The sequence below is a fragment of the Natrix helvetica genome (genome assembly GCF_964273705.1).
Source record: "Natrix helvetica genome assembly, chromosome: 4".
In the NCBI taxonomy this organism is placed as follows: Eukaryota; Metazoa; Chordata; class Lepidosauria; order Squamata; family Natricidae; genus Natrix; species Natrix helvetica.
In genome coordinates this window covers 109,092,461-109,118,305 of record NC_138550.1, presented here as the reverse complement: position 1 = coordinate 109,118,305, position 25,845 = coordinate 109,092,461, and the positions used below count along the sequence as shown (strand labels likewise).

General features: G+C 37.5%; 1 protein-coding gene across 1 annotated transcript in view; it reads left to right on the top strand.

The window, feature by feature from the left end:
- Positions 1-25,845, top strand: part of ZNF407 (zinc finger protein 407) — a 380,727-nt gene that overhangs the window by 275,573 nt on the left and 79,309 nt on the right. The window contains exon 8 of the mRNA XM_081951166.1: positions 9,236-9,414. Coding sequence (XP_081807292.1) covers positions 9,236-9,414 — 179 coding nt within the window. The remainder of the gene's footprint in view (positions 1-9,235; positions 9,415-25,845) is intronic.

The window sequence follows — 25,845 nt, the reverse complement described above, 5'->3', positions numbered from 1 at the left end:
CCGGGATAATAGTGACCTGTCTGAAATTGCTTGCTTTTAAATGGTAACCAAAAGCAGAGGACAAGGGTTCTTATCCCCCTTCCTAAATGTTTTAATTTATCATGAAAATGCTGGAAGCAGGCACCAGCATAAACCTTGAGTGTAGACTCCAAAGTGTTTTCAAACTGACTCCAAATTGTGTTCTTAATGTCATAGTGGTGGTGATGGACATATTAAATAATCACAGAATAAGCATTTCAGTTGTGTACAATTGTACAATGCACTATTATTTCCACTTATCTGTAATATAGGTTGCATTAAATTAAAATAATTTTATACTATATTTCTTTGCCCCAGTTTCGCCCACTTAGGGAGAAGTAGCTCATAGCTTGTCTTCGGCCTAAAAAGGATTGCAACATCCTGATTTATTTGGTCAGTTCCATACCATATTTTATATTGATGCCTTGCCTCAAGTTATCACATTTTTATATAAGGATCGCAACAAAGAAATGCTGCAAAATTTACCATAAGGGACAGTTCTCTTCCAGTTTATCTCCAGTTGAGCTAATTTTGCTATAAGCAAATCTATAAGCGCGATCCCACAGTGTTGGCCTCCTCAGGGTGCCGTCGGCCAGATAGTGTCGGCTAGTGACCCCCAGGGGGTCTCTGTGGGAGCGCCTTCCCTCTGGAATGAGCTGCCCCCAGAGCTTCGCATAATCCCTGACCTCCGGTCCTTCCGACGCACCTAAAAAGTTGGCTTTCCAGCAAGCCGGCCTGGCCTGTTAATTTTAACTTATTTTAAATGTATTGTCTTTTAAATTCGGTTTGTTTTTTTGGATATGTATTTAATTTTTTAAAAACTTTTGATGTGTGTGTGTTTTTTAATGTTGTACGCCGCCCTGAGTCCTTTTGGAGAAGGGCGGCATATAAATCCAAACAAACAAACAAACAAGGTTGGCAGTTCGAATCCCTAGGGCTGCATAATGGAATGAGCTCCCGTTACTTGTCCCAGCTTCTGCCAACCTAGCAGTTCGAAAGCATGTAAAAATGCAAGTAGAAAAAATAGGAACCACCTCTGGTGGGAAGGTAACAGTGTTTCATGCCTCTTTGGTGTTTAGTCATGCCGGCCACATGACCACGGAGACATCTTTGGACAGTGCTGGCTTTTTGGCTTTTAAATGGAGATGAGCACTGCCCCATAGAGTTGGGAACCACTAGCACATATGTGCGAGGGGAACCTTTACCTTAGGGTATCCTTACTGCCCCCTTTTTTCTTACCTGACCAGGTAAGTGCAGTAACAGAGAGCAGAAAACCTGAGAGATTTTCCTCATTCTTGGTCTTTGATTGTAGCTTCTCAAACATCAGAGATAAAGCTCCTACAATTTAACATCCCCCAGAATTCCAGAAACTGAGTATAACCCTTTCAGAAGTTAGAAAGAAAAAAATCTTTCAGACCTTCTAGACCTGTCAGTACCCATCTTTCTATCTCCCCACCATCACAACTGATGAAGCTTCTTGGGTAAGAAGCAAAATGTCTTCGTCCAGTTGCCTTTTGAAAAAGCACCTTTGAGACAATTGTGACCTGAATGATTGAGAATCTCCATAGACCACCTAGACCTGGGTTTTTGTTTTTGCTTTTTTTGTTTGCTGCTGCTAAAGTGGAGCTATCATCAAACAAGGCGTTGGAAATAAAGAGCAAATGAAGGAGCATTTTGGTCTTTTTCATGTCATGTGAGGTATTGTCATTTACCTAGTTCAAAATCATGTTCATTCAGAGCTTGGCTCCCTGCCAGCTTCCAACAAGAAAACTCAATGGGAAAGCTGACAGGAAGTTAGAAGTTATTCCCACTCTCATTGATTCCCCCCCCCTCTGCCTATGGTTATTTTGTTTCTCTGTTAGGGAAAGAAAGATCTTGGGAAACGATGACCCAATCAATCACAGATGCCTGCTTTCCTTCTAATGCTCTAAAACAGTGTTGTTCAAATTTGACAACTTTAAGAATATAACTCCCAGAATTCCCCAACTTGTTTTAACACTGCTCCAAAGTATGTCAAAACATATTCTACTGATTACTGTTATACTTGGATGTTTTTGTTGGTTGCCTTAGTTTTGAAATAACACTCAAATGAGAATCATACTTAATGACTTGGACAGTACAGTGCATGAAGTTCTGAAAACAAAGATAATTTCCCTCTTTTTATTAATTTAATTAATCAGTTCATTAATTCAGAGTTTGAGCAACTTTACTTTAAATATATATTATTATATTGTTTGTTGCATTTGTTTACTCTGGTCCTTCGATAATCTAGTATACTGCTGTTTTCACTAACGTTAACTCCATGAATGAAGGAAACTCTTGCAACACTGATTCCCTTCATATCCTAGCACCAAGAATCAAGGCGGCTGAAGATGTTAATATATGTCCACTTATTATTTCAATTTTTCTGTATTTCATTATGTTTTGCAGCTGATATCTCAGGCAAGAATTAACCATAATTAACGTGATGTTTTAATTTAGAAGATTAGGGGTAAAATCATACAGTTGTTACTGATAGTTCTTAATACTACATACCATTCCCCGAACAGCAAAAGTACTTTTCTATTATTTTATGATCCAGAGTATTTTGTGCTCCTAAAGGAAAGTTGTGCTACCCTCCAAGACACCCATTAATTTGTCTTCATGGTCTCTGTGCTGTCCCAGATTTAAAAATGGCAGCAAGCACAAGAGATCTGAGGAGGCGAGATCTGCCACTTTCCAAGAAATTATGGGGGAACTATGCTATTTTCAAGGGAAGTATTTAGAAAGCTGACAGACTTTTCTGAGTATGCAGAAAATGTCCTTGGTTATTTATTTTCTGCAGGCTTGGAAGGCAGTAGAGTTACATTATTTAGAAACAGAATGAGACTAGTTCTTATGAGATAACGGTCCGATATTTATTATCTAACCCAAAGTCAATTTACATCAGTGATGAGGAAAAACAGCACCTTTCGGTTGTTTGTTGTTGTTGTTTTTCAAATGAAGTTCACCTATCACAATAAATAAAAGATTTGCATTATATCTCGGGTGAATCAAATTTTGCATCCAGAAAATGAATCATGAAATGAAACAAAAGAATCAGAAAGAAGAGGTGTGGGGATTTGGTTTTGTTTGGTTCCCCTCCCTTCTTTGGCTGCACAAGATGAAGAAAAACAGGTACAATAGCTACAGGAAACAATAATTCAGAGTAGAGGTGATTGAGGCTATTGTTGCTTTGGATACTCCACCAGCAACCGATCAACAGGATTTTCCCTCTAGGGAGCTATGTCTGCTTGAAAAGCAGCTGAAGGAACTGACATAAAAGGTCCGTTGAAAAAAGTACCATCTGCATCTGAGATTGACAGGTAGCCTTCAGGGTGTGTTACTTTCCTTACTGGTTCCAACAAAGTTAGGAGTCTCTTTTCATCTCATTACAGTGTGCACAATCTAGGGCCTTTCATAACTCCCATCTGTACATTTAAATTAATGAGTGTATTTTGTACATTTCTGAAATAATAGGAGAAAAAAAATGAGAAATCTTTTTTAATTCCAATTTGAATCTAACTTGATCACTAAAAAAGGCCTGCCGCTGATATAGTTAAAATGTAAAACATTTGCAGGGAAGAAAATGTCATAGAAGAGTTTCTAAATTATTCCCCACCCTTGGGCCAATAAAATTTTAAGTCATAAACAGGTCAGGGATCTACTGTGAACATTTTATAGTTTTGAAATAATTTTAAGTAGCTATATAAATCCATTTAAGTGAATTAAACTATTTTAGTCTCTCTTTTTAAGTAAAATGTTTAGGATTAAAATAAGGAATAAGACTTTAGAGGGGGTTTTTTCCTGAAACAAAAGAACTGAAGTTACAATTCTGGTAATAGGACCTGCTATTTGTTTATCTTAAGGAATCCAGATCAATCCTGATTAATATAATTTTTAGTTAATTTACTTAGTCTGTTAGCCAAGCAAAGTGTAAAAATATTTTATCTTGATTTAAAAGTCCAGTGGGTCAATAGGAGTCAGCTAACTCTTTGTCTGCTAGCCTTTGAGATCACAACTAACCAGAATTAATGCTATGAATCAAGGATATGATGATCCTGCAGTGCTGGAATATAAATAGAGAATATAAATAATGGATAATTAGTTCTGATTTCTTTATAAACAATTGAAATAATGCCATCAACTCCAGGGAACTTTAATTTAATTTAAAATATTTAATTACTTGTTCTGTTCACTCTGTGGAAGTTGATTGGTTGAGATTCATTCTATGGGCTTTTGATATGGGAGTGATTTTATCAAAGCCTTAGAAAAGTAATCTATTAAAATTAGATCTACTAGTTCTTTAGAGTACAAATATTTATTTATTTAACTTCAGAATTTTGTTCTTCCATTCCTTGTAAGTGACTCAGTTTTGATCTGTAAAATTTATTTTCTGATTTATTGCTGAAGAATGTTATTTCCTTATTGTTATGCTGATAAATTTTATTCAGTAACTATTGGGAAGGAAGCATTTTAATCCTCAAAGACCATTAACATACTTCTTTTTGGACCACTTTTTCATTAATGTTGTTAGAGCCTAAATAAGACCATTTTAAATTAGAATCATGTTCATTCTTTAAAACATTTAAACCAAGACAAAACAAGTTTTGTAGAATATCTAACCTCTATTTTCAGCAATAACCATATGTATGTGTACACTCACAAGTGTAGGGCAGCCTGTACATGCTCTGCTGTGAGTCACATGACCAAGAGTATTAGGGCGGGGCTTAAAGCATGATGGTCACCAACATTCCGAGGCCCTCTTCAACTATATCTCACATTGTGAGGCCTTTGCTGAGATAGTTTTCAATATCTTTTCTCCAACCCTGCAATGTGATTTGGCCTTTTTAAAAAATCCAGTCTTCAATCAGTTTTCTTCCCTAAGACCAGTTTTTCTTCAATTTTATTAAGTATTCAAAAAGTTATCATACTGGAAGACAGATTGACAAGGGTCCTGATCCCCTTTATATTGTTTCTTTTTAACATTCTGTTTGGCTCAAAAAAATAATAAGAAGAAAGTCCTTTTATAAAGAATTGCATTCATTTTTGGATACTTACTTATCAGAGCCACTTAGCAACTTTGCCTTTCATAGTCTCATTACCGACTTTACAGAAATGCAATTTGTTTTGCCATATCTTACTTTTTTTCTTTGTTTTCCAAGTCAGTGCAGATTTATTTTGATTTATTTATTTGTACCCTAACTTTTTATTATTTTTACAAATATATAAATATTTGTATTTTGTATATGTTGCATATTTTATACATATACAATATATGTATATTTACAACAGAAATTGCTCAATAATAAAATACCTGTACTTTCTAAGATATGTGTATCAGTTAAATATAGCAATTAATGCAGCATTTACATATGACACCCTGAGTAGTACAAACTGTAGCACCAGGTAAAACTAAGTCTGTGGAGCATGTTTTTATATGCTGCCTATTTCAGTACTGAGCTGTGCTACCATGCACAGCCAGACAGAGGAATATTCCCATCTCTTTTCTAAAATAAATGTTATTAAAACTTTTACAAAGAGCATAAAGAGGAAGGAAGGATGGAAAGTTTCAATTTCCTTTGTAGCAAATATAATTACAAAAGCTTAGTCAGTTTTTCTAATCATCAAAGCCAGAAGTCATGTGCACTTTTTCTCATTTTATGCAAAATGTCTGGTCAGCCATAGAAGTAGATACTATTTTTTCTCTAATCAAAGAGGTTAATTTAGCTACCTCTGCAAGTTCTACCATTTAGCATTATTTTAGAACTCTTGATCTTTTCCATTCTTACCTATGCAAATCTTTGAATTCTTTGTGTTTACATTTGCATTTTGGTGGGATGGTAGCAAAGATCAGTTTCTTCAGATTTTCCTTAAATTAATCTCTACAAAAGTATTTGTTCTCTTTTTTTAGCTTGCCACTACAGAACAATTAACTACTAGTATGTTTACATTTATAATGAAAATGTCTTTGTTTTACATTTGAGAAACCCTCATGCAGAAAGAGTGAATTTAAATATGTCTTGTTCCAAGCTTCTTTTACCACTTTTTTCCCAGGAACTGAATAATTTTCTCAAGTATGTAAGTACTGATACAGGGACCTTTGCTACTTTATAATAGCCAGCATTGGACATCTGTCACACATACTGTATGTCATAACAAATAGATCATAAAATACTCTTACAAAGCTACAAAAGTGAAATGGCTGAAACTATTGTTACTGCAGTGCACTCACTCATAACTCCAATACTGTCAATATTAATTCCAACCATATTTTCCTTATGAAACATTGAGATGTCAGGAGAAGTAGTAAAATGAATACCAATGTTTCTAGGTACTTTTGTGGGATTGTTTTTTAAATGGAAGTTTGCTTTCAATACCTGTTACCGCCATAGATTCTCACACAAGGGAAATGTGCAACTATTTCTTATTGCATGGCATTTGTAATGCAAGCTGATATTTAGGCTGTCTACAAATCAAGGAATCATACAGTTGGAAGGGGCCACTTACGCCATCAAGCCCAACCCTCTGTTCAGCTGACAAATCCAAATTAAAGCATCCCAGGCAAATAGCTGCCCAGTGTCTGGTTGAACACATTGGAACAAGGGTAACCCACAACCTCTCTGGATAACTGGTTCTCTATCAAACTGGCCTTGCCGTATGGAAAGATTTTCTTACATTTACTCAGAATCTACCATACTATAGAATAGAATATTTTATTGTCACTTTGAATGTACGCTAATCAGTATACATTAAAATGAAATTATGTTACACATAGCTCTCAAAGGGTCTCCACCTCTAATATAAAAATAAACATGACAAGACAAATAGACAGACAGACAGATACAAAATTTTGCATGTACCCACATATATTATATGACACAGAGAAACAACACAGTTTAGTTCAGATGTATGTAATGGCGAAAGAAACAAATCTTGCAAGTTTACCAGATGGATGACCTAGGGAACAAAGCTGTTACAGAATCTGGAAGTCCTACTAGAAATACTTCGAAACCTCCTCCCAAGGGGAGCAACAGAAACAGACCGTAAAGTGGGTGTGCGGGGTCTCTAACAATGCTTTGCGTTCTAAGCACATAGCGCTTATAAACAGTATCCTGAATGACAGGAAGTGAGCTTCCTATAATCCTCTCAGCTGTCCTTACTACTCTCTGAATGGACATTCTATCTGAAGCACTGCTGCCTCAGATAGATTAAATATATAGATGAAATATGTTAATTTATTCTTACATAACCTGCATTTTAGATTGATAAGGAATAGGTATTGGTCTTCCATGTGACATCCTTTCAGGTATTTGAAAAGTGCAGTCATATCCATCATCTATCTTTTTAGAGCAAAACATTCCCAATTTATTCAATGTTTCCTTAGAGGACTTCAGTTTCAGTTTCTTTCTCATAGTTGTCGCTGGTCTCTGAATCTGTTCCAATTTGTCTGCATTTCTCTTGTTTATATTCTTATCCTTTATAATATATTTTTTATTTTCCTCTGCCTCTATAAAGATGTCAGTATTTTTTTATGAAAAACCATGAAAAAACAGGAGAACTTCTGATAAATTGCTCAAAATAAACACTGCCTAACATTTCAGGTTTATCATAAACAGTTAGTGTTATATCCTCTAATTCTCTTAAAATAAGACATGCATAAAATAAGACAAGATCCTGGACGGATTTTCAAGGTCATAGGCATTAATGGTCCACCTAGGAATAAATCTTTACATGCTTATGTGTGATGTTATAATGCAATTACAAAAGATAGTAAAGCACAGTTTTCATCCCCTGTTCCCGTCCCAAACATCTATATTTGAGGATACAAGATACTAAGCTTCATGGGGGAAATAGGAGAATCTATCCACTAACCTTTCCTAAATCAAAATTGTATGAACATAATAAGCATGAAAGAGAAATAATTTCTTAAAAGGGCCAAACTATATATTTACTGAAGAAAAAGATAATGGCATACATAATTATAAAAGTAAGTAAACAAAATCATTTTAAACATAAACAGCTAGCATCCATGATTTTATAAAAGATGAAGTAGTTCCCCTGGTATTTATCACATAGGCCAGGTAGCACAAGGCAAAGAAAATTATCTCCATATCCTTATTATAGAATAATCATTACTTGGGGGAGATTGAGTCGTTATTGCATGCTGCCTTTTGCAAATCAGGGATCAAGTTATGCTGAGGGGTGATGGTTCCGTTTAGATTTCAAAAAACTCTAGAGAAACTCTTTGAAACTTGCCTGACTTTCTAACAGCTTCTATTTCTGAAGTAGAATAGCAAACTTTGGGAACTGGCAATAGTGGTTCTGCCTGATCCCATTCCAGGCTACTTGTGGAGTCTGTTGGAATATCAAACAGTATAAAATAATATAGCAAGAGGGCAGAGGATTTAAGTAACTGTGATTTAAATATAGGATCCAATCAGGATTTGGTGAAGGCAGTGTCATATAACAAAGAAGAGCAACAAAGATGACTGGAGGCTAAAACATATGAAGAACAATTGCAGGAATTGTATATATCTAGTTTAATGAAAAGAAGGACTAGGGATGACAGGTTAGCAGTGTTCCAGTATCTAAGGAGTTGCCACAAAGAAGAGGGGATCAAGCTATTCTCCAAAGCATCTGAAGACAGGACAAGAAGCGATGGATGGAAACTAATCAAGGAGAGAACCAACCTAGAACTAAGGAGGAATTTCCTGACAGTTAAAACAATTAATCATTGGAACAACTTGCCTTTGGAAGTTGTGGGTGTTCCAACACAGGAGGTTTTTAAGAAGAGATTGAACAACCATTTTTCTGAAATGATAGAGGGTTTCAGGTGGTTGGACTTGAAGACTTCACGGTCCCTTCCAACTCTTCGCATGTGCGAACGCTTCGCATGCGTGAAGAACAATTTACAATGAACTGTGCATGCACAGTTCTCGTGAAGCACACGAGAAGCAAACCGGTAGTAAAACCGGGAGCAACCTACCTCTGATGTGTGTTCAAATGCATTTTCAATTATAGTAAAACTTTCTTGAAACAAATTAATGGACTTCAGTATCAGTTATATAAAGGGAAATTACTCCTAAGCCTAATTGTAGTGAACTTAATGTTTTATAACAATATTGCAATTCAGCATTGTATCAAGGATATATAATATCACTTTATTATTCCATCCCCCACCCTACACACATTTTAGGTCCAACTGTGCTGAAAATATCCGCAAGCATATCCTGCACACAGATAAACATGAAGGCGTAAAGATGTACAACTGCCCCAAATGTGAATATGGAACCAACATCCCAGTGGAATTCCGCAATCACTTGAAAGAACTGCATCCTGACATTGAGAACCCCGACTTAGCTTACCTGCATGCTGGTAAGGACATCTTTATACTCATTTGGAGGTACTTACATGATTGTGAAACAAACGCTCCTTTATAGATAAGAAGGCAGTTTTAAACTCAATCCAGGTAACTTCAGTAACTTTCATACTGCTGTGCGACTTGCAGTAGTTTTCTTTGTGTGTGTTTGTAATGCTTAATTTTATCTGGGATTTTGCCCAAAATGTCGTGGCCAGGGCTAAATCAATTAAATAATAGGTATTTAAGCAGAATGCTGGGCCAAGGTATTACACATGACACCTAAGGCTAGCTATTTGGTGTAATTTTCTTTCCGAAGTGGCAAACTGTAGTTTTCCAAACACTTAGGGAGTTCAGCTCCCATCTTCCCGGGCATTTCCCACATTGGCTAGAACTACATGGGAGTTCCATATCTGGAGGATTGTACAATCAGTCCCTGATGATGCTGAAAGCAGGAAGAGGTCCAAATCAGTACTGCCTCCTCCTCTGCAAAGTTTACCTTTATTTTCCTTGGATAACTTGTGTTAGCAAGAGAGAGAGAAAGGGAAGTAGAATCAGGTATATAATATTTTAAGGAAAATGCTTAAAATGTTCAAGATGAATTCTTAAGCTTACTTTTTTTTTCTTCAGTGTAGAAAATGTTTATATTATTCAGAATAATTGGTAGCCAGTGATACTAGGATGGTGCATGTAACACCTTCATTATGAGAGCTGCATTGGGTGCTAATTTGCTAGGTCCATTTCAAGATGCTGGTTATGACCTTTAGAGTTCTATGTGGCATGGGGTTAGGTTAGCATCTTACCCCATTATATTAATTTGTCCCACCCAGTAAGAAAGAGAAAGTATATTACCGATCCCGTCAGTTAAAGAATTTTGATTGGCAGAGTCTAGGAAAAGGGCCTTCTCTGCCATTGCCTCAAGCCTCTGGAATACTCTCCCCATGAGGTGGGCCTCCACTCTCCTGATCTTTCGGAAGGCTGTGAAGACCTAGCACTGCTAACTCCCATAGGGCACGCAGTGTAGCATCCAACCCTGGGGGTGGTTAGTACCCTGAAGGTGTACCCCCCCTCCCATCTTTTAACTTTTAATTTATACACTCTTTGTCTTTGCTTGGCTTTCTTTTTACTGGTGTAACATATTTTTATATGGTTTTTATGCTTTAGTTTTAAACTGCTCAGAATAATTCAGAGAGTGAATGCGCAGTATTTACATTAGATAGATAGATAGATAGATAGATAGATAGATAGATAGATAGATAGATAGATTTTATGTATTTGATAGGCTACTATCAGACTATTGCATCTAATTGCATGATTATTTTCTGAACTATTTTATTATCTGCTTTTAGAATAAAATTAATATAGTTTCATTCAAAATTTAATACAAGAGAAATTTAGCATTAAAATACACTTTTGGCAATCTTTCCACAGAGCTCTTGGCTTCTGGGATCTAAAATTCATGGTTAGGTAAATCTGTTAATCTAATCATCACTTGAGTAAATCAGGATTTTATCATTTCTAGTTAATTCTGAATTAAAGCCATATCTTCATTCTAATTCTGGCTAGCATATTCTTCCTAGCAAACCTATAAGTTTGAAGAAAACAATTTACTGAGTAGACCTTACTAAGATCACAACTCATTTTTACTATATCTAAGTATGGTATGTCTTCTTTGCCTGCATGAAATAAGTCTCCAAAGGCAAGATAGTCTATGATTACATCATCACAATGGGGACAAACAGCAATCCTATCAGTTGGGAACAGCTGCAATATTCATGAGTAAAATCCTGAAAGTTCAAGCAGTTAACTCTAAATAAAATTGTGATCTTTATCCTTCTTGACAGAAGCATTCATCAAATTATTAAGGGGCATGGGAAATGATTGCTAAAAGTTATACTGTGATATATTATGTGATTCTTATCAAAGTGCAACTGTGTTAGCAAGTAGATTGAAACTGTTGAATTTCAAGTGAGGATATAAAATTACATAACTTTAATAATTGATACTTATTTCAAAGATTCCCCCCCCCCAATCATTTCTATTCCTACTAGCTTTGGATAATGAAAATAATTATAAAGTTTTCTATCATATTTCAATCTTTTCTGATAATAATTTCACTGACAATTTTAAGTTCGGCATAAATTGCTAGATACCATGAACAATGATTTTCATTTATTTCCAACAGAAAACTGACTACTTAAAAATTATTAAGAAGCTTGTCATTATTAGGGAAGATATTTGAAAGTTATGTCTTGCTAAAGTAATAGAACTCCATAAAACTACCATAGTATTTATTTTAAATGCTGGTATGAATTATATAAAGAAAATAGTAAGCAGTTTGGCTTCAAGCAGATCCATTTTTGTAATAACCATTAGTACCCGTCTTTCAATTGCATGTCAGTATGGTTGTCAGGAACTCTTTCCCTCTCATATGCATAATGGTAATTTTATTATCTGCTTGAAATAAAAACCTTACATAAACATTTTCTAATTCTGAAAAAGGATGCTAGCATGTAGTCTCTATAGATTACTTTACCCAAGTGTTCCTAATAAATTAAGGAGAAAAAAACTAATTATTTTCATCTTCATATAAGAATGTCTTTTAAGTAGGCATTTCTGGTTTTACATCTGGCAATTATATTCCTGAGTTAGCCACCTGCAATATTCAACTTTTAAGCTAGAAAATAGGGAAAAATTAATGTAGACTTCTCGTCACAGTATATCGCTAGGAATTTTGTTGACAGTAAAATATATATCAAGATTGAATAGGATTTAATCAGCGGCTAGTTACTCCAATAGCCTTATTGATCATAGATATATAACCGAGAGAAGGGTACTGGGCAAGTGAGAGCTGGAAACAGCAAGTATCTTAGTATGGCTTTATGGGGTGTGGATACTTTGTTTGGTGGAGCAAGTGAATGGCTAGAGTAACATAAATGTTTTCATAAATAATTAGTTTGTAATTGCAGTGCAATGTTCAATATAATGTGGTAAGTGTGTAGCTACTGAAATCCATCACTAGAATATATAGATTTATGCCCAGGTTTTATCCCTTAGAAGATCAGATAGACTGCTGACTATTTATGCCTACCACATTGGATTATAATAACATACATTTTACCATGCCTATAGGTAGCCACATGTCCAGCTGATTGTGTGACTGCTGCCCTAAGTGTACAGTATAAAGAATCATTCCAAATGAACTCAGTCAACCTTTTTTGCTTGTAAATATGCATGCAATAGCATTATCTGTTGCAAACCATCAAGAGACTTTAATAGCCTGTGATATATATTTTATAAACAAATAATCAAATTAATCTCTTTCTCCTTCCATCAAAAATGCATGAAATAACTGTGCTGCTCATTTCAGATATGGCCTAAATGGACATTGTTCAACTAAAACATTATCTGGCTGTGGCAGGACTAAGAAAGCAGAGGTTTCAGGGCCCCCCGAATATCTATTTTGTATAGATATTCATAGTTGGAATTCATAGTTGCCAAAAATTAAAAGTAAGATTTTCTGCCATCAGAGGTGGGGAATACATTAAAACTAACACTATGTGGTTAAGAGCTGATACCAATCAGTCAATTTACAAAACAAAAAAAACATATATACTCAACCATTAAAGCAGAAAATAGAAAATTCTAACCCAGCCCAAATTGGGACAACTTTAACCTGTCTATTTTGCATGTCAAGCTACCTTAAAATATCCACAGCAGCCTCAGCTCATCAACAGTTTGCTACCTTGAGTATGGTTTTGTCTTTCTACTATGATCCAAAAGTTTTAATTAAGAGGAAGGGGAGGGGGTAAGTAAGAGGGAGCTGCTACAATACACTCTTATTTCTGTGAATTTATTGGCTGTAATCTTCATTCTGCAATGACGTATTGTCAGAGAGAGAGTGGGGAGGGAGGGAGGGAGGGAGGGAGAGTGAGTGTGTGTGTGTAACCTAGCTTAGCCCATACTACACTTCACTTCACTACACCACACTACACTACACTACACAGATTCTACTGGAACCCATTTCTTAGGAAGACCTGTGAGTATGGAAGTTATATCTGTAATTAAAATGGCCTCTGAAATGGTCATTTAAGAGAAGTTGACTGTCATTGTTAAAATTAAGGTATATGGCATTTATGGAAGCCTTATTTGTTGCTGATTTTCCCGTAAAAGATTTTGAGATTAAATGATGTCTCTTGTAAATTTTCCTCATTATGAACTGTTGAGAGTTTACAGTAAGCTTACAAAATGTTCATTAAGCTTAAACCTTTTATTCAAAATGACAAAATAAAAATGTATAAAACATACATATGCATATATTTGGGGCTCTAATAGTATCACTGAATAGGAAAAATAGTATAATGCAACAACAACAAACCTTTAATAATACAAAACATGTATCCCAGTTTTTTGTATGTCAGCTGATGGAATTAATTCTCCCTCCCATTGCAGCTCAACCCCTACTAAACAGATTTGGGGGAAGACTGTGGGGTGGAAATGCAAAGGGTAACTCCCCTTTTACAAGTATTCTTTAATGTGTGGGCTACAGAAATAATGAAAAAGAATTTGAAAATGTTTAACAAGAATTACAAGCAAGATCACAAATCAATATTTTAGTAGAAATGATTTAATACCTTGACATATGGTTTGAAGGAATGGCACAGCAATAAATCTGAAAATAGTACAATAGTATAACTGATGGTGTTATCTTTATGCATCCATTTCCAGCTTTTAGAATTTAAAGTATGTAATTTTCATGCGTCTGCTACAGTTTTTTGGGTGGATCAACTTAAATTAAGTCATGTTGAAACCACTACATGGTTGCTTGTTTGGAATGGGGCTTGGTAATTTGTAATCTCTTACATGCATCAAAAGTGCAACTCAACATTTCTAGGATACTATGTCACCTGCAGAAATGCAGAAACAATCAAAACATATGTAGAATTGACTTTCTTGATGAACCAATTTTATTTTTCATGTTGCAAATAGTTCTTAAAAGTGAGCCATCCATGATTGCACAAATCTCAGAATCGGAGGCAAATGGCTTGAATACTGGAAGTAGGATGGAATGGATTGTTCTGCATTGTTTCATGCTCATTCCTTTTTGTCTGAGTAATATATGATAAGAAAAAAAGTGCTTGATAGGCATAATTCAAAGAGACTGCAGAGTTCAGTCTATCATGTCCCCAAAGTTGCCATGCTTTAAATGTGTCCTGAAAAATGTGTAAAATTGAAAATGAAACAAATTTATTTTTTCCATGCATCTGTGGCTTAATAGAGCATTGAAATAGCTGGGCAACATTCCAGTTAGTCATCCCTGAGTTATTTATCAGAAAGCCATTTCAGTGTGAGACCTCTGCTAAATATACCTGATCATGATATACAGTAAGGAGGAAATACTAGCTTTGCTCAAAATATGTGTGAACCTAAATCTGTGTCTACATTAATTTTAAAAGCAAGCGCTTAAAACCATTTTAGCTTCAACAACACAATTCCTGGAATTATTATAACACAGATTCCAAAACAAGAGCATCATATTTCAAAGTAATATTTATCAATATTGCACTTCCAATTCAAAAGGAAATTATTGGTGGCCAGGAATGCTTACTTAATTACCACCTATAATTTTAGGGGATAGCTAATAGATACCTCTCAATCATTTGGTGTTCTTATTTTTTGCCTCATTTTAAAATTTATCACTGGATATGACTTTTCTTAAATTGAACACTCTTACGTTCCACTTATGACTCTTCAAAGAATAGTGATGGCAGAATTTATTTAGGTTAGAAATTTAATCATACATTTTGCTATGTAATAGATTGACAAAAGTAAATAATGTTCTGCAGATTTTTCCTTGCTCTAATGAATATATAAAGCAGTGAGAATTATCTAGGTTTTCTGGGCAGAATTCAGAGGTGGTATTTAGCAGGTTCTGACCAGTTCTGGAGAACCGGTAACAGAAATTTTGAGGAGTCCAGAGGTAAATACCACCTTTGATTGACCCCACCCCCATCTATTCTCTGCCTCCTGAGTCCCAGCTGATCTGGAGGAAACGGGAATTTTGCAGTAACCTTCCCCTGGAGTGGGGAGGGAATGGAAATTTTACAATATCCTTCCCCTGCCATACCCACCAAGCCACGCCCACCAAGCCACACCCACAGAACCAGTAGTAAAAAAAAATTGAATCCCACCACTGGCAGAATTCCCTTAACAAATCACTCATGTAAACTACTGGTTGACATTATTGTAATTTGTTTTTATTGTAATAAAGTTTTTATAAAGTCCTGAAAACCTTATAAAAATAACTTTATAGAAATAAACAAAAATAAGGTTATACCTAGGCACTCACTAGACAGGTAATGAGAGCTGGCTAATAAAATTATATTGTAATGCGCATTAGTTGCCAGTCCATTTCCAAGACAGTTAATTCTGCTCATTTTTACCTGTGGAGCGGTTACCACTATCTAGGCCCTAATAATCATCATTCAGGGCCTCTTCAAGATTCCCTGCCAAATGTGGCCAAAATTGTAACTGAAAGTGTGAAGTCCCCCCCCCACACACACACACACTGTCTATAGAAAATCTGGCAGTGCTCTTAAATCATTGTCTTTTGTTGTGCCCCTGAAGAACTTCTTTTTAAAAAAATCCTAGTTTAGATCTTTGCATTTTTTTTCTGCTGCTACTTTTGTTAATAAATGCAGCATTTTTAAAATCTCTGCTGCTTTTAATGCGTGTGGTTTATTGTTACTGTTCATTTTCTGTTGTTAATTTATCTGAACACCATGCAGAGAGTGTCACTTACCAGGCATTAATAGAAGCAGGAAGAGTTACAATCTGTGAACCTTTGTGTGTATGTGTGTCTTTTTAAGTAGCTATAAAATTGTTAAGGATTTAAACATGTACATCCAGCCATGAATTGCATATTGTTTTAGAGATTGTCATGGGTCATATAATATTGTTGAAGCCAGCTCTGTGGATTCATTATTCCCCGTGTTTCATACTTAACTCTGTTGTCTATTTCCTCTTTATTCTTTTGGATTTTAAGTGGGAAGGATCTGTGGGAATATTTCATTATATGAGCGTAAAACGTAGCATCACCACTTATATCTTGCCCATCCTCTTTAAAAACTGTTTTGACCATTGTCACTAGGGATTTATGCATTTATTTAATAATTATGTTTATGATTCCAGTATTGCATTTGGGCAAAAAGGCACTTGGGTTAGGTGTCATGATGCAGCCTTGGTAACTTGACAGAAGTTAAAAAAAAAAAAAGACTATGACTTCAATTCAGAAAGCTTAGTGCTGCTGCTGCAAAACTAGAAATTGCTGAGGAAACCTTGCCAAATGTCACATGTGAAAAGGCCTTGTTAAAAGGAAGTGATTAGTTAATTGTACCCTAGAAAAATAGAAAATACAACTTGAAAAATGTGCCGTCCCAAAGTAGAGAATATTGCAATGTTCTAAGGAAAAATTTGATTGTTCCTAACACTGACCAAGAGAATGAGCATTTGTATTCCAATAATAATAATAATAAAAGAGTAGTTACTGAAAGAAATATACAATTGTAAACTTGTTCTATTCTTCAATCGAATTTCAGAGAATATGATAATTAAGCTTTTAGTGTCCTTGAGTTTAGCCTCAGCTGACATAACATCATGCTTTTTAAAACTGTTACTGTAGATCGTTCTATGTCTAATGTTGATTTTTCCAAATGAAATGTAAATATAATTTAATGGTAAAGCTTTAACGTCCACAATTGGTTCTTTCTTATTTCTTAGTGCTGAAATTGCATAAGATTAAATAGGGAGATTCTACTATGTTCAGTCATTTTTAATCTTTTTTCATATCATAGTTCTGTAATCTTGTTTTTGCTTTTGAAAAAAAAAAAGAGCCATTCATTCGGATTCTGTGCGTTAGTGTTCAACTATTTATGCAGTCTGTGATAAGGGAAGTGCATATTATATACCTTGCAGTCATGTAACTTGTTTTTGAAGAAATAATGGGAGAAAAATAAGGGAGTTCTTAAAATTGCCCAAGAATCCTTGGCTTAAAACTTGACAGAAGTTATGCTTAGTCTATTGCTCCAAAACAGCCTAGTGTCTTGTAGCATTTGAAAAACCAAAACATTTCTTATGGCATAAGATTTTGCAGTATTCTCAGTGTTTTAAAGACATGTAGCATTTTTATATTATAATACAGGGAACTTATATTTTAGGTTATGCTTGAGGATTCAGAAGTTAAGATTGTGTTTCTTATCTTTCTCTCTGTTGTACAAGGAGCAAGCGAGATTACAAAAATCTCACTAGTTCAGATGCTGAATTCCTGGCTTTAGAATTAGTAACATCAGATATGCTGTCTCCCATCTCTTTTCTTATTTCTTCCTTTTTCCAGAATTTACATATCCCAACAAAATTAAATTATAGTTAAGCACTGGATTCCAAATTTGTTGCCAATGTTTTAAAATCCTGAGTAGTAAACTGACATAAATTATAGCTCTCCATTAAGGATGTAATAGCTGAGGAAGTCAACATTTTCTTCTTATTTCTGAACTGTGAAAAGATAATAATAATAATAATAATAATAATAATAATAATAATAATAATAATAATAATAATAAATATTTATTTCTTAGCCGCACCCTCTCCCAAAGGACTCGGGGCAGCGTACAAAGAACATATGAAATAAATATATAGACAAGACATACATATAACAAAGACATATACCAAGACATTGTACAAGGAGGAGGTGGGCTGATGAATAAAAAACAATTAAAAACACAATGTTTAAAAACCCCTAAATAATTGAATACAATTAAAATACCCAAATAAAAACCCCGTCAGGAGCGATATAGTTAGATCAAAGTTGAGCCAGGCCAGCTACTTGGAATAGGTGGGTCTTGAGCTTTACACGAAAGGAGCGGAGGTCAGAGGTATTCCTAATATCCGGGGGGAGGTCATTCCACAGGGCTGGGCCCGCCACAGAGAAGGCTCTACTCCTAGGCGCCGCCCCCCGGCACTGTCTGGTGGACGGCACCTGGAGGAGACCCTCTCTGTGCGAGCGGATTGATCGCAGGGATGTATGGGGCAGAATACGATTCCGCAAGTAACTAGGTCCTGAGCCATGGAGCGCTTTAAAGATCATTATCAAAACCTTGAAACGCACCCGATAGACCACAGGAAGCCAGTGCAGCTCGCGCAGGAGCGGTGTCACATGGGAGTACCTAGTACTCCCCATAACTACCCGTGCGGCTGCGCTCTGGACCAACTGTAGCCTCCGGGTGCATTTCAAGGGAAGCCCCATGTAGAGAGCGTTACAGTAGTCCAGGCGAGACGTCACCAGCGCATGAGTGACTGTGCGTAAGGCGTCCCGGTCCAGTAGGGGGCGCAATTGGCGCACCAGGCGAACCTGGTGGAACGCCCCCCTTGCCACGGCTGTCACATGGTCATCCATGGACAGCCGGGCATCCAGGAGGACGCCCAAATTGCGCGTCCGCTCCACGGGGGCGAGTTGAATGCCCCTGATGGCCAATGATGGGATTAATTGGCTGAACCGGGGAGCCGGTACCCACAGCCACTCCGTCTTGGAGGGGTTGAGTTTGAGTCGGTTGTCATCCATCCAGACCCGTACGGCTTCCACACACCGGGACATCACTTCGACGGCCTCATTGGGGTGGTTCGGGGTGGAAAAGTACAGCTGAGTATCATCAGCGTACAGATGATATCCCACCCCGAAACCGCGGATGATCTCACCCAGCTGCTTCATATATGTGTTGAACAGGAGTGGTGAGAGGACCGACCCCTGTGGTACCCCACAAGTAAGGGGGCGTAGGGTCGACCTCTCCTCCCCTGCCAACACACGCTGCGACCTGCCAGAAAGGTAGGAGCCGAACCACCGCAAAACGGTGCCCCGGACCCCCAACCCCTCCAGCCGGCGCAGCAGGATACCATGGTCGATGGTATCAAAAGCCGCCGAGAGGTCTAATAGGACCAGGATAGAGGAACAACCCCTATCTCTGGCGCTCCAGAGATCATCCACCAACGCGACCAAGGCCGTCTCCGTGCTGTGCCCCGGGCGAAAGCCGGACTGGCGCGGGTCTAGATAATCATTTTCCTCCAGATGTCGTGGAAACTGATAAGCCACCACACTCTCTACAACCTTCGCCAGAAAGGGAAGGTTGGAGACAGGACGATAATTGGCCAGCTCCGTAGGGTCCAGGGAAGGCTTCTTGAGCAAGGGTCTCACCACCGCCTCTTTCAAGGCGGCCGGGAGAGACCCCTCACTCAACGAAGCATTCACTAGGCCCAGGAGCCAGTCTCGTGTAACCTCCCAGGATGCCAGTACAAGCCAGGAGGGGCACGGGTCCAATAAACGTGGTGGTTCGCAGTCGTCCACGCATTCTGTCCAAAACCTCGATGGCAACCAAGTCAAACTCCTCCCAGGCCGATTCCTCAAGACTCGCCACGGACGTCTCCATTGGACCACTGACAGGGACCCAATCCTTCCGGATTTGAGAGATTTTATCCTGCAGATATTTCCCAAATTCCTCTGCTCTGCCCTGTAGAGGGGCCTCCCGCGGCCTCTGAAACAAGAGGGAGTGGGATACCCGAAACAGGGCGGCAGGGCGGTTCTCTGCGGATGCAATGAGAGTGGCACAATATTGGCGTTTGGCCACTCTCAATGCCACAAGGTACGTCCTTAAATGGGCTCGTGCCTGTGTTCGATCAAATTCGGAACAGGAGGATCTCCAATGACTCTCTAGGCGTCTCTTGCGGCATTTCATCACCCTTAGCTCCTCGGTAAACCAAGGGGCCAGGGTGGATCGTTGCCACCGGAGAGGCCGCAAAGGCGCCACCCGGTTCAAGGCCCCGGTAGTCGCATTATTCCACGCGACCACCAGGTCCTCTACCCGGGGGCGGGTCAAGGTTACAGGTGGTGGCCCAAGCTCCGTCTGGAACCTATCTGGTTCCATCAGGCGCCTGGGGCGGAACCATCTAGTGCTTTCCGGTTCCGCCTCCCCGCAGCGGGAGGTAGCACCAGGGAAGTCAAGACGAAGGAGTGAGTGATCTGACCATGACAGGGGAGTGATGGTTAAATCCCCTTCTCCCAGATCACTCAACCACTGGCCAGAGACAAAAACAAGGTCCAGGGTGTGTCCTCCCTTGTGTGTCGGGCCCTGAATCAATTGAGTCAGGTCCATGGCTGTCATGGAAGCCATGAACTCCCGAACCCCCTCTGATGCTTCTCCCATCGATGGCAGGTTAAAATCCCCCATCACTAAAAGTTTGGGGGTCTCAACCGCCACCGATGCGATCAGCTCGACGAGTTCAGGCAGGGCCGCTGATGTATAGCGAGGAGCCAGGTATACTATCAGCAGGCCCAACTGTCTCCCAGGGCCCCATTTCACAACAAGGGATTCACATCCGGACGTCTGTGGCACAGTAGACTCCCTCGGCTCTAAGTCTTCCCGAATAATTGCTGCCACCCCACCGCCCCTTCCCTGGGCCCGAGGCTGGTGAAATGCTCGGTAGCCTGGTGGGCACATTTCCACGAGGGGAAGACCTCCCTCGTGGCCCAACCAGGTCTCCGTTATTCCTGCGAGGTCCGGCTCCCCCTCTAAAATTAGATCGTGAATGAGGGGGGCCTTGTTAATAACGGACCTCGCATTGCATAACAACAGCTTCAGGCCCTGGGTCTGTAACTCTTGACCACCTAGAACGCGGATGACCAGAAACTGGCAGGAAATGGAGTTGGTTTCCTATCAGCAAATACCTACCTACAGGTGTGTGAAATTGGGACTCAATCAAGTTTATCAGCACAGTGGTACATTTTTACTACAGAGAAGAAGTTCTTCAAAGAAGAAGAAAATAGGGCTGAAGATAGAAAACCAGGAATTTGATGCTGGCAAGAAGTATCTAGACAAGTTCCAAACAATATCTGGTCTTCCATTTTTCCTTCATAAAAATGTGATTTGTCATTTTTAACCAATGATATCTGCTCAACCAGTTTCTTTCCCTCAGAAGTGAGAGGAGGAATATACAAATGACATTTCCATGAAATCAAATATGGTCATCAAGTTGATTTGAATCTAGTTCCCTAGTTCATTTTTTGTCTTTCTAGCATTCTTTTCCAGGTACAGGATCAGCTTTTCTTTTCTTTTCTTTTCAATCAACTTAGTGCTGATCTCATTGGTTGCAATAAGAATTCACTGACCAATGTATTGCCAGAGACTGATGTTAGTTGAGAGAGTGACTGGCCCAAAGTCACCCAGCCAGGTCTCATGCCTAAGCCTCATAGTTTGCTGTTTGTAGCCTGGTGCCCTAACCACTACACCAAACTATATAAGGAGCAAACAGTAGAACGAAAGAATTTTTTCCACATCCATTTTCCTCAAGATGGGAAAGCATTGCATTCATTGCATTTTCACTTTGAGTTCATTAATTTGCAATAATTTTTCATTTCTAATAATTTGTTGCTGATTACTACTATAATGTTTAAAAAGTCCTTGTTAGATTTAAGAAATGAAAAGGTCTTTGAAAATCAGCCATCTTTCGTTCTAAAGAATGAAAAATAAAGAAGTGGGATAAATTTCCCACACATCTGTTTGAATAATACAATTACTTTGTATATACAATTACTGTATATACAAAAAGGACCACAGATAAAAAACAAGAAATATATCTGTGACAACTCTTCAAAGTTGACCAGAATGCTGCTTCTGAATATTTTTCCTGCTTCCTGGGCTCAAGACATGTTTTTATAACTATCTCTGAATAATTTTTTCCAAGGTCAACTCTGTAACCTCCTACAATCTGTCACGTAAGGAACATAATAGAAAATAACTTCAGAATGTGATTGATTTTTACCACAAATGGTCAAATAGCTACTACAATAAAAAGAAAGCAATCAAATCTTCATTCATCTTAAAGTTGAAATTTGCCAAAAAGGATTTAGAAATGGCTCCTCTAGATTAGCTGGCAGATTCTTAAATGGGATATTTTTTCCAATATTTAATATGATAAAAATATTTCAGATTTCCTCTGATATTCAAATGATATTTCCATGACTATAAAGTCAGTTAGGTATAACTTTCATATAATTTTTTTACAAAAGTGAGTTAAGATCAAAAGCAGCTATGTTATGGCTTCTGTAATTCTGATTACACTAAGTATACCTCTGTTTTGAAAGAAACCATCCCTTGAATCAGCATGAAGCATGTTAGAGAATTTTTAGGGAGGAATTTGTTCTGGAACTTTATATCTTGCTATATAAAATAAAAGAAAATCTGGTTAGATTTTTTTAAATATAATGGGGCTCTTTCTCCAATTACAGGAGAAGCATTTAATATAGAACTTTGTAACACGCTAGTTTTTTGTTGCTGTTGTTTTTATTCTACAATACATGGTGTGAAATTTAAAGGTCAGTAGTAGTTTTGGGATTGAAAAAACTGTTAATCTACATTGATGTTTAGGTTTCTTGTAGATTGTTCATTGAAAAATACTATACACTCTCAACCGTTTTATCACCTTGATTGTAACTGATAAAGTATCTGTATAGAAAGTGTCAGTAAAAGTTAATATTAATTGATTTTTGGTGCTATAATCAGTGTACTTTTACCATCAAAGATGCATAAGCACTAGCAATGAAAAATCTGTAAAGTTGCAAGTATCATGTTAGTTTCTTCTAAAATCTTTCTTTATTTTTTCCATTTTTGGCCTTAATTTAGCAGTTAGTGTGTGTGTGTGTGTGTGTGTGTGTGTGTGTGTGTGTGTGTACATATACATACATACATACATACATACATACATACATACATATATTGATAAAAGCATAATGATCTGTCATGTATTATTAGTGTTAGGTGCATTATTACATTTCTGTATCTTTGTTTTGGGACTATGAGGAAGAATCAAGAGTTAGTTGTCTGTATAATTTATTAATATTATAATTTAGCCACATATTCTACAATTTAAAATCTTGAATTTTAAGCAACTACTAGATAACCTAAAATAAAGAAGGGCAGCTTCCTAAATGCTAAATCCAACCAGAAGTGGGCAGCACATAAATTAACAACCTGTTTGCCCAGCACTGAAATTGTGAGCATGAGCCTCTGTACATGTGCGTGGCCTTCCACGCATGCGTGCAGCATAAAAAACAAGGCTAAATAGGGGCGGGAGCATAGGGGCGGGGGGCAGCCCACCCACAGGTTGCAACTACCGGTTCACCCGAACCGGTCTGAAATGACAACAGCCCACCACTGTGCAGCCTAACTTGCAGTTTCAATTCTGAGCAGCTTTAATCTAACAGTTCAGTGAAACATTTAGAGGCAACTCGAGACAGTTCAGCTAATACTTACAAGAGACATGAGAGAAAAAATGGCTGAGGTTAACATTTGCAGAACTTTTCTGTTTCAGGCAAATTTGACAGTTTCAAAGTGTTAACGATTGCACAGCATTGTTTCCAACATATCAGTGAAACTGTTTCTCCACACATCAGAGCTTTTACTTTCTTTGTACCATTTGAATATTATTAAATAGGCAATGGTTAACTTTTTTCACATCAAGTAATGTATCCCAAATTCTTGTCCAGAACATACAGTAGATGCCAAAATAAAAATGCTAACTGAAATAATATTCATTTTCAAAGGAAACATTTCCTAAGATTTTTTGCTTCAATGTTACACAACATTTCGCCACAATTCTAGCTCTTAATTTTGAGTTTATAAAGAACTGAAACTGTGCTGTGCAGGCTAGTTAGCTAGCTAGCTAGATCAGCGGTCCCCACCTTTCTGGCTTTGTGGACCAGTGGGGGTGGCAGGGGGGAAGGGGATAGTTTCATGTGTGCAACCGAATTCCATACATATGCAAATGATTTTCACATGCTCACCTGCTGCTTGTGCGGCATGGCTAATGGTCCATAAACTGGGAGTTGGGGACAGGGCTGGGCTCCAGCTGCTTCTACTGCCGGTTCACTCAGGGACGCACTGCATGCATACACAGTACTAAAAAAATTGCTTCTGCACATGCGCCACTGAGAGAACCAGTTTGGGGGTGTGGCAGGCCAAGTTACTACCTACTCAGCTGAACCAGTCCAAACTGGTAGGAATCACCTTTGGTTGGGGACCCTTTGTTTGGGGACCCATACAACTAGATTGTATGTATGTACAATATTGTTTGTAGAATCCATTTAAGTATGAAACTTTCTTCATTAAATGTTATGGGTTGTAATTTGTCATGCTGGTCCAGTTGAGAGAGGGAGAGACAGAGACAGACAGACAGACAGACTGACTGACTCAAAATCACCCAGTTGGCTTCTGTGCCTAAAGAAAGTTTGCATGTTCTCTGTTTCTCTCTCTCTCTCCTGCTGTCCATGTTTTATATTGAAGCAAACATCAATCATAAATAAACTGCAGTGTATAATCATAGGCATAATTATCAGCAATTAATTTGTGGTCTGCAACTCCTTTCAAGCAGAATCTTTCTGTTATTGCCAGCTGGAATTAAAAATGCCCTCACTTAGGACATGATCTTTTTTGAAACTAATTCTCTTCATCCCTCAATGACCTGTCATTTATTTCATTGGAGGAAATCACTATTACGTGCATATCATTTTAGGATTAATGTCCTTCTTCTTTTGAAATGAATGATATGTAAGATGATATGTATACAGAATTTGCTGATCTCATACAGCATTCAGATATCTGAACAATTGCAATAGAAAACACCTATGTGAATCAAACACATGTAAACAAGAAGTTGTTGGACTTGTGGGATATCAGTTCATATCCAAGAAACACTAACCTCTATTTGTAAACTGTTATGCAAACTATTTTTCTAGAATTTAAGGCACTCCAAAAACTGAATCAAAACCCATCCAAACCTTGTTATTTCCCTATATATGTGTTAGAAAATATATTTGAATTATCTACTTTCAGTAGTTCTCAATTGTCATTCTCATTCATTGGAAATGGCTGCAGTTATAGTCCATGAGGATATGTATTAGTTTCAAAGCTGATTTCCATTCCTATATTTGGAAAGCAACTTAAAATCTGTAAATGAAAGTGCAAGGAGTTAAATTATTGTTTAAAAATCCCAAAAATGATGTTAATGTTTGCTAACACCTAGAAAAAAACCAAATATTAAACAAAAGTAGTGATTTCTTAAAGACGGGATAGGGTAACATTTTCTCTTGTTGGTTTGTTTTATCCTAAAAGTCTTTTGTACATATAAATAAATAATGTATATATGTATGTATATAAATCCAAATTTATTATTATTATTACATATACAGTATATCACAGAAGTGAGTATACCCCTCACATTTTTAAATATTTAAATATATCTTTTCATGTGACAACACTGAAGAAATGACACTTGGTGACAATATAAAGTAGTGAGTATACAGCTTGTATAATAGTGTAAATGTGCTGTCCCCTCAAATTAACACAATA